This window comes from Sabethes cyaneus, chromosome 3, assembly GCF_943734655.1.
Source record: "Sabethes cyaneus chromosome 3, idSabCyanKW18_F2, whole genome shotgun sequence".
Taxonomy (NCBI): domain Eukaryota; kingdom Metazoa; phylum Arthropoda; class Insecta; order Diptera; family Culicidae; genus Sabethes; species Sabethes cyaneus.
The window spans coordinates 57,665,851-57,676,180 of record NC_071355.1 but is presented as its reverse complement, the minus strand read 5'-3'; the positions used below and the strand labels follow the sequence as shown (position 1 = coordinate 57,676,180).

The 10,330-nt window shown below is 39.4% G+C and overlaps 2 protein-coding genes across 2 annotated transcripts; one reads left to right on the top strand and one right to left on the bottom strand.

Annotated features, from left to right (window-relative positions):
• The first annotated feature begins 3,667 nt into the window (after positions 1–3,667).
• On the top strand, positions 3,668–6,277 carry LOC128741115 (conserved oligomeric Golgi complex subunit 2). Its single transcript, XM_053836693.1, has 3 exons — positions 3,668–3,859; positions 3,926–5,676; positions 5,742–6,277. Exons 1-3 carry the CDS (start codon positions 3,782–3,784, stop codon positions 6,055–6,057), a joined length of 2,145 nt encoding a protein of 714 aa, XP_053692668.1. The 5' UTR covers positions 3,668–3,781; the 3' UTR covers positions 6,058–6,277.
• LOC128741117 (dnaJ homolog subfamily C member 17) lies at positions 6,153–7,421 on the bottom strand. Its single transcript, XM_053836694.1, has 2 exons — positions 7,176–7,421; positions 6,153–7,113 (listed from the first exon to the last, which is right to left on the bottom strand). The coding sequence occupies exons 1-2, from the start codon at positions 7,251–7,253 to the stop codon at positions 6,289–6,291; spliced, it is 903 nt and encodes a 300-aa protein (XP_053692669.1). The 5' UTR covers positions 7,254–7,421; the 3' UTR covers positions 6,153–6,288.
• Positions 7,422–10,330: the final 2,909 nt, after the last annotated feature.

Below are 10,330 nucleotides of genomic sequence, written 5' to 3'. Positions count from 1 at the left end.
TCTTCTTGTTGGTATTGCGATTATTATCTAAAATTTTTCTTTCGTCGGTTTAGTTGTGCGCCTAACAGTTGCGCGCAGCTCTGTTCTGGTTGCTCGCAGTCAAAGTATCTCTTTTACACTCTTACGAAATCTCGTAAGAAACTGTCAACGCAAGAGTGATGAGAAAAACAACAATATTTCTCTCTCGCTCATCAGCTAGGGAATGCTAGGGTAGCTTGCTTCGTGTTTGCCCGTTCAAACATGGACAAATTTTTCACAAACGCAATCAGCATTTAAATTTTATCATTTTCGGTTAACGTAAGACATTGTAACTGTGTTGTTTGTAAGTCTGTACGTAATAGGACAAAACAAATGTTATCTAAGCAAAGAATAAGAGCATAAACATAAAAAACTTACACGTGCTTACACTGTCTCTAATATATGATTTACCTTTGCGCACAACTATATTAAACTGGAAAACGAAATATTTTCTCGGGAAGCACAATAACTAGCTGCAAATAAGCATTGTCAGCACTATAAGAGGGCTAGCAGTAAAGTAGCCGCATATTTTGCCAAAATAGCATTTAAGTAGCATTTAAGGCAACTTAAATGCTTATTAACTTGCTTTTAAATTGCATTGGAAATGCTTATTGGTTACCTGGGTTATGAATTCGCTATGTATATTGAGCATGCTAACGTTTATCGTACGCACACATCGACGCGCGATTTGTTGTTGCTGTTGTTAGATTTTACATTGGTTTTACACGTTTGTTTTTGTTTTCCCCCAGTTATACCCCGGTAAAAAACATACGTTTGAGTGATAAACGATAAGTTTTTGTAGCCTTTTGCACTGGGCTTAGCAAGCTCTATAGTCACTCTAGATTTCATAACTATTTCAATAGACCAAATCAAGATGACGTCATCTGACAGATACTGGCGCCCTTGTTTACAAACAGACCGCAGAGTCCAAAAAAAGTTTCAGCTGTTAAAGGGTAAGTTTGTTGTTTAAACAGCATTATAATATCCTATAGGACTAAATTTAAAACGCCATTATACCTGTAACATGTTAAAACACACGCTACATTCGCTATAAACGAAAAGGAAAATTTTCAAAAATGTAAACAAGGGCGCCAGTATCTATCAATTGACGGTATGATGATTTGGTCTATACTTGTCGACAAACATTTGAAAGGGGCGGATAAGCCAACTGTCAAACAGAACGAGTGAGAGTTCATTTTCCTACGCTGCTCCAGCAAAAGATAATTCTCACTCGTTCTGTTTGACAGTTGGCTTATCCGCCCCTTTCAAATGTTGGTCGACACTTGTTAATCAAATATTTAAGCAAACAGTAGGTATGCGTGTTCGATTGACTCCCTTTTGACAATTCTCGTTGCACGATTGGCTCCCAAGATGGCTGCTTCCGCGTATCACTCACCTCTGAGCATTTCTAATCAGAGCTGCCACAAATACAGAAATTTGTGTATGCATAAATTTGGGACACATCAATTATTTCAGTTGCTGTGCTTTCTGGCTCTACTAATGTTCTTGAATTTTAAAGTACTCCATAAACTATTTATGTTATTTAAAAGATTAGATCGAGAAAATAAAACACTCAGGAGAAAACGGTAGGGTCCCAAATTTATGCATGCACAAATATCTGTATTTGAACGGGAAATTAGCAGTCATTAACTTTTGTCGGAGAGCCCTACTTTGGAAGTAGGTTTTGGGTCCAAAAGCGGGGTTTTGTTTATAAAAATGTATTTGCTGCATTCTTCTTGCCAATCTAAACACAGCGAATATATTTTCAAGAACAGAATTTTTGTTGCAAACAAAAAAACTGCTTTTGAAATAGGCAAAATCGATGACGACTAATTTCACCTAAAGCCCAGACACAATGCATACGGATTTTACAGCATTTGCAGTGAATACAGTGGACCCCTGTTCGTTTGAACGATTCCTCATGCAAACTAACGGGGTTACTTTTTAATTTGAACAACTGGTAACCCTAAATATGCCGGAGCTTGTGTGAACTGGCTGCCCTGCTCTTTGTTATTGTTTTGGTGGTTTGAATCAGTTAGCAGTTGCAAGCAGCGACTATTTCATTCTCCGATCGGATTTCTACCATAATCGTTGGGAAAACGCAATGTGAAACAGAATAAACATACTAGATTAGTACAAACAAATCGTGTTTATGTGCATTGTCTGCATAAGCAAATGATGTCATATTGAGAATGACATTTGAACCATGTTTAATTTGCACGTCGTGCAAACCAACGGAGTTCAAATTAAAAAGTGTTCAGATTAAAAACGGTCAAACGAACGGGGGTCTACGGTAATACATTCGAGAAGTGACAGGTTGAAATATACGTATTAGTTTTTCATTTTAACAGCAGTTAGAGGCTTTAATAAAGAAAGTTTTATATGGGTATCATTTCTAAGAGTCAAAACCGAACATTTAGTGGAAAAAAATTCTTGACGGAAAGCCTCTATTGGTAAAAGAAATTCAACGAAAAATTAGTGAAAAACATCGAAGCTCCCTTCCTCACCTGTGCATATTTCATTGGTTCTCAGAAAAACCCGCTTAGGAAAAAGTCGGATGCCTGGCAGAAATCAAACAGAACCAGTCTTCATTTTTCGCTCGATTCTCTTTATGTCAAATGTGACAAATGTGAGAAAAGTGGTTAATCAGTTTTGCAGTTTCGGGCAAAAGGTAAGAGAATAATATGGAACATGACAAAGCAAGTATAATTTAATTGTTAACCTGTTTATTGCACGCTTCTTGCTGCTACAGTCCGCTGCTGCTACCCTCCAAAAAGGAGGGAAAGCTGAATCAGTACAAAACCGGTTTTTATTCGAAACCTCTGGCAGAAATCGAACAGAAATCCGTTTTTCGCAGCCATATTTTTGTTCGATTTCTGCCGGACGCGCCTAAGTGGGAACCATCGAACTGGTTAAAAATAACCATGCTTCAGATTAGGCACAGACAAGCAGACATAACTCTTGGAAGAAAAATCAACAAAAATTATCGTAGCTCACATTTAGCCTGAACACTAGCACCATCTATGATCGACATTTCCAAATGTCAAATAGCAACAGGAGTATCTCTCGAAGTAGCAAGTATTTTTTATAGGGAATTCCCCTTCTTTCGTCAAAAAGCGCCACTTTGACCAAAACGGAGACGTTCTAAACTAAGCCCAAATTTGAAATGACGGTTTAATCGGTACGAAGAATGGAAAACGAGTGTTATGTCTGTTTGTCTGTGAAGTAAGGTTATTTTCGACAGAAGATGGATCGAGCTGTAAAATTTTAACCAAAAAGTTAAAAATTTCACGAAATGATTCACAGGCTTAAGGTCCAGACACAATGCATACGGATTTTACTACGTTGCGGTAATTTGACAGTTTTTCCATGGGTTTTCTGTCAAATTTCCGCAACGTAGTAAAATCCGCATGCATTGTGTCTGGGCCTTTAGAATAAAATATTTAATATTTCAAAACTCCACACTCAAGTCCACCACTCATCGCTTCTGCTTCACATAATTAGTTCAAGGCCCCTAGTCAAATATATTCTGCAAAACTGGCAACTTTGCTTTGTACCATCATCAACATCCAACGCGAAACAATGACGATGATGGTGGGTGATGTGTCAAGTCTTGAAGTCTTTCAAAACAGAAGAGAAAACAGAAAACCCAAAAATTGCACGAAGGCAAAACTGTGCTTACGCGAGTGAGGAAAAACAATGTTTTATTTAGGAATTGTTTTGTGGTTCTAATTTTTAAGCGAAAATCTTAGCCAACTGGAAAATGACAAACGCTCGGGATTTATTCAGTCTACCGGCCGGTCCTGCCGATCTTTGCTTCGACAAGAACGAATTCATGAAGGTAAGATGACTACGTTTGATGATGTCAATGGCTAAAAAAGACTGATTGTATTTTTTTTCTGCCTAGAAAACATTTTCCGTTGATGAATTCCTGCACGAAAATCGCAATGCCGGCAGTTTGGAAATTATACGGGATGATTTGGGCCTGTATCTGAAGGTGCTCCGCTCGGCGATGATAGAACTGATCAATCAGGACTATGCGGATTTTGTGGATTTATCAGCCAACCTGATTGGGCTGGATCAACAGATTAATAGTATTGTGAGCCCGCTGGAGAAACTGAAGGAAGAGGTCCTATCGGTAAAGACAGCCTTGGAGGGGGCAATGAAGGACATTTCCGATTGTCTAGAACAAAAAAAGACACTGCGGGGATACAAAAAAAGTTTGCAGAGTTTAGCAAAGGTTCGAGCGGCACTGTTGAAACTGGAGAGTTTGCTGAAACCTGTTGACGATAATGAGCGGGAGATTAGTCCTACGTTGCTGGAACGTGCTGCGCTGGAATCAATCCAGCTGCAGTTTAATGTAAAGTTTTGTGGTGAATTTTTAAATCAAGAGCAGTTGGAAAGCGCTAGCCATTGGAAGTATAGTTTGCTATCGCAAATGAAAGCTTACTTTTTAAAGATGTTAGAAGGCAAGGATCTTGACGGGTTGGAGCGATGTCTACGGATCTATTGCACTTTGGATGAATGCCGCACGGCTGAAGAAGTTTTCAAAGCAGAGATCGTCTCACCTTACATGAATCGTGTTATTTCCGAGAGTAGCCTGCAAAATTCGCCCCAAGGCCTGGCGGGAATTTACAATCAGATACTAGATTTTGTTTCGATTAATATGAAACTGTTGCTGGATTTGACGAAGAAAAACGGAAAAGTCAAAGGTTATAATTTTGTGGTGAACAGTTTTTGGACTGAAGTAGAGCGTCGCATGGAAACGAATATGTCGTCAATTTTTGCACCAGGAAATCCGGAATCCTTTTATCAGAAATACCAATGTACTCTGGAGTTCCTGGAGCGGATTGAGCTGATATTGCAAGATCCTGATGAAGTGACGGACTTTAAAGCACACCCCCAATACAAAAGTTTCCAGGTTCGGTGGAACTTGCCAGTTTATTTTCAAATTCGTTTTCAGGAAATCGGATCGAATTTGGAAAAAGTGTGTATTCGAGAATTTGATGCAGCCAGGTTTTCCATTCAGCAAATCAGTTCCAGTCAATTTAATTTGTTGCCTTTTTCCGTTGCGCTCACGTGCATTTCTAACTGCTGGCAGGACGGAATTTATCTGCCGCAATTGTTTCATCGGTTCATTAAGCTAACACTGCAGCTGCTGTCCAGAATTACGACCTGGATCGATATAGCTGTCACGATTGAACCAACCCTATCAACCGCAGACCAACAGCAAGAAACGTTTTCTCTTAAATTGAAACTTCTTGCCACATTGTATTCTGATGTTAGCAATTTATCGAGAAAAATCCCGAAAATAGTTAACCTAATCCAGCAGCGAGCTCCCAATAGTCTTGCTTTGAGTTCTGCAAAATTGGATGACATATTTTTCGACAACAAATCAGCCCTTGCGACGAAACAGAATCGCATTCAAACTTTAATCGTGCAGGAACTGGTGCAATCCAGCTTTCCTTATATCAAACAAGTTAACGATATTCCTCGATTGTACAGAAAAACCAACCGAGAAGTACCCAGTCGGTGTTGTCAGTATATGGAACAACTACTGCAACCAAGCAAGTTATTTCGAGAACGTTACCAATCGATGATAGGAGATGAACGACTAAAAGAGTTTTTGGCCAATGTTTACAACAATTTGACTACAAGGTAAGCAGTTAAACGAGTTGAATATTTACAAAAATACATTTCAGGACTAACCCTGTCTTTTCTAGTTACTATCAAGCAGTGGAAGAGGTGCTAACATCAGTTCAAAAAACAGAAGAATCATTGCGTCGGCTTAAAAATCTCCGGGATCGCAACTCCAGTACACAAACCAATACCAACAGCAGCAGCACAACAACAACAATGACCGACGATGACAAAATTCGACTGCAATTGCAAGTAGATGTGATACACTACGTGCAGGAAATCGAACGCTTAGGACTGGCCCGGGGAGAAATCGAGAGGCTGCCAGAACTTGTTCAGATGGTAGAGGAAGCGACCAAAATTAGGATAGGCTCCCAGCAGCCAACATTAGTGCAATCGTGAGAAATGTACCAACGTATCTCGGGGAGTTCTTTCATCCGTTCGGCTAAAGGAAAAACTAGCCTCTACAAAAATTACGTCTAGTATCAGGAGAAACTATCGGCATCGATTTTCATTTCGAATTAGTCAGGCAAACTTCTGTTTGTAAAACAGAATTAGGAAATTTACCTAAAAAAAATCCCGGCATACGAAAACAAATCAATAAAAATACATAAATACCAGAATGTTTTACAGCTAAGCATTTTCCTCTTCGGCATCTTCCCGCATCATTTGCTCGATCAATCGCTTACGCTCCTCCGCCTGTCGCAGCTGACGCAAAACTAAACTTTCGAAATCTCTTTCGGTAACCGTGCTCGAACCACCAGTACGAGATGTTTTATTTTTGGGAGCATCTCCTATCCATTCCAGGCTGCAGGCATTGTCCAGTCGTCCTTTTTCATAACTAACTGCCATCTCTGCTGCTTCCTGAGTTTTAAACTCCACTAGAGCGCTTCCATTCTTTTTCGGGCTCATCACCAGTACATTAATATCGCCATATTTACTAAGGAACTTGTTCAAAACTGCTTCCGAATAACCACCGTTCGACGGATCGTCACTGGCGGCTTTCCAGCGGATCTTTATCCTATGCTTGGAGGGATCCCAGCTTGACTTTGCTGCGCTTTGCATTGCTTTTTCTTCGCGCAGCTGCTGTCGCATCAGCTCTTGCTCCTCTTCGATCAGCTTCGAGCCTTCTTTGCGAAGCCGTTCAAACTCTTCCTGAAACAGTTCTTCCGGGGTTTTGTTAACCTTATACGATCCGGCAGCAGCTTGCTCCCGTGCACGCCGTTCTCGCTCTTCCAGATCATTTTTGAGCTTTTGTCTTTTACTATCCAACTGCTTCGTTCGCAGCTGAGCGGCTTTTTTGGCGTTAAGTAGCTTATCGTACGCGGCCCGTGCTGAACTATCAATAAGGATTTCCAACGCGTTCGATAGTTCCTGGAATAACTCGGCTGCCTTCGGGTTGTCGGGGTTCTTGTCTGGATGGCATTGCAGTGCTTTTCTGCGGTAAGCTTTGCGAATCTACAGATTAGGAAAAGTATAAGAAACCAACTTCATGTAGTAAAACTAATTGCTATACTTACATCGGCTTCGGTGGCACCGATTTCAATATCAAGCAGACCATACAGGTCAATTTCACTAAACTTTTTAACATCAACCATGATGGCTTGGAAACGTTACTCACTGCAAACGATTTTTTCCTTCACTGTGATGGCTTAGATCTATCGGTCCACAAAGCCAGCTCTTGTGATAAATAGGAGTGTCTGATAATGTTTAAAAACTTTTGAACTTGTTCACAGTAAATTAATAAAATTTGATTTATATTAATGTTATGTTTAATTCGCTCAATTCGGTGCGATAAACGTAAACAAAGCAGAAATCATAATCAGAGTTGCCAGATTGCTGATTGCATTGGAAAATTTGTTTCCGGGAAAATTAAATTTTTGTAAGCCCCCCTCCCCAAACCAAGGGGTTACTAACAAGTTTCCAGTCCAGTTGTCGACCAACATTTGAAAGGGGCGAATAAGCCAACTGTCAAACAGAACGAGTGAGAGTTTATTTTTTGCTGGAGCAGCATAGGAAAATGAACTCTCACTCGTTCTGATTGACAGTTGGCTTATCCTCCCCTTTCAAATGTTAGTCGACAGTTTGTTTCAAGCAAAATAATTGTCATTGCTTTAAACCTCAATACAATATTTTTGAAACAACCTGAGAAAATTGTTATTTCAATCATTTTGAATCAAGAAAATAACTGTTTTAAATTAACAGTAAAGTATTTTTAATTTTGAATTTAACATTGATTTAACAATAAATATTTTTAATTCAAACATAGATTTCAGTTTGAAACAAAATGAAATTTCTGTTTGTGCGTAAAACCGTAAAACAACCGCAAGTATCCAGCTTTCCACGAGCGATAATGGCGGATATTGAGCACAAGTGGGCACAATCTTTTGACATTCATTAACAAAAGGGCGAATGTCGCAAGTGTAAACAAACCGAGTGATGGTTGCTTTTCCTATGCTTGTCCAGCAAAAAGTAACTCTCATTCGTTTTGTTTACATTTGCGACATTCTCCCTTTTGTTAATTCTATCTAGAATGTGTACGAAAAAGGACGATGGGGGTGGGGGGTTCCCCATTGGTCGTCTGCTCGATTGGAATGATACTGACAGATAATTTTCATTCCAATTTTGACGATAATTTGACACTCTACCCAAGTAACAATTTCAGGCTGATCAAACGCTTTTATAGCTGATTTAATTCAACCTGTGGCTGATCTATGGTTTAGGTTTAGAAATGAAAACCTTTTTTCCGCTCTTGAACATCTAAATCTGGTGATTTTATCAAGCTTCAGGCTAATTAATAGCTGCTTTCGAAGCTGCAATGAAGCTTAATAGAAACTTTTTTGCGCTTTTAAATAGCCAATTTGCGCAATGCTGTCAATTCTATTTTTAGAACGAGAAATAGTTTTACAATCTGCTTTTCCAGTCGCTTAATTAACGCTTTATCAACCTTTATGCAGCAAAAAAAAATCTATTTTAAAAAATGGAACGTGTCATTTTTATTTCGCCGTGAACGCGATTATTTTTAGTTTCGAATAACTTTAATTCGTACAAGTAAAGCTAGCTAATTAAAAATGCATGTCTTTTTTCCGGGAATTGGGTCCTAAAATTTGTGATAAAAAGATGATTTTTTTAGAAGGAACGATAAAGCTTCCCATTATGACTACCAGAGTTTAGTTTTTTCTTTTTTAAAAAGATGCAGCGCACTAAAAAATTAAAAAACAAAAATATTGTAATTTATTCTCCCTTGACATTAGAGATCTTCCTTGACATAACGAAAATAACACGTTTCTGGCAACAATGATAACTTTTTCTCACTGGCAACTCTGGTTTGACATTAGAGCAGCTGATCGTTTTGACAGTTACAGCTTCGCAGTTGTCTCTTGTGCTTGTCTGCGTTTTGCTGGTCGTGAGGAAGTGGAACATCAAATTTGTACTAGTTATCGGATAAAAGTTTTGATTCGGGTAATGTATTCCAATCCATCGATTCACGGTGCTAGACTTTGTCCAAATCTAGTTTGCGCTAAGAATGACTAAACGATGTCAAACTGATGGCCAACAGTATAATCTCGGTACAATCGACCCCGCAGAACAGTATGAAAAAAAAAACGCCAACCGAAACTGGCACCGTATTATCAATCAGATTGGTATGTTCTGCTACTCCGATATGAATCAGCAGTAGGGCGAACGGCAGACCAAAAATTTCTGTGCGTTTCTAACCAAACACGGTTGCATCTCGATGGCGGGTGTTGCATCCGACAACTGAAGCCATCCACGCTGTGACCAAGTGCAGTCACTACGCTTATTGCTGATTTTGACAAAGGCCTTAATTAAACTGAGATGACCGGAACCGGAAAATGAGCTGTAAACTCAGAAAATGTTTTAGGTCGCGATTGCCAAGCCATTTCCTGACTTTGCAACTTTTGACTTTTTGACACACTATCACATGAGCGTGAAGGTAAACAAAAAGTTTTCCCTGACATTTCAAGACATACTATGGTTTCTTTTTATAATTCGTGTTGTCTAGACACCGCTTGACACAACCATGCACAACTATAGTTTGTCTATAGGTATAAGGTTGCCCAAATGTTTATTTTTTGTTAAAAATTTCACAAAATTAAAAAAAAAAGGTTTTTAACGGCAATAGCCTAAAAATATAAAATTAAATTTTAAAATATGTGTTCCTAACCCTAACCTCATCGTTTCAAGCTAAAAACGACATAGGGCTTTAGGACCCAATTGAACCCGCCATCTTTTGATCCATAAGCACTCATCGTATGATCCGCCCACCCCATCGGCAGACAACCATGTTTTCGCCGCCAACATCTCGTGTGTGCGAAAATGAGATAGCATGTCAGCACTGCGTTTCACTCAACTGCCAGCAATCTGATTTGGGCCCGCTGTCAAATTTTGAGCCCCGGACATGCTGTCGCTGACGTTTACTGCAGTTCAATATAGAGATGTCGATGGGTTGGATCCGCCCCATTTGCATCTGCAGAACAGACAGTGAGAATATCTTTACACCTGAAGCCTAGCCCGTCTAGCGTGAAGCAGTCGATAATGTCGATAACTGACAAACTTTTGCTGTCAGCCGAATTGCGAAATTCTATGATCTGGCAGTATGTGTGCTGTGAGCCGAAAGAAAACTTGGTAGAAGTTTGTAAAGCCACTTTAACAC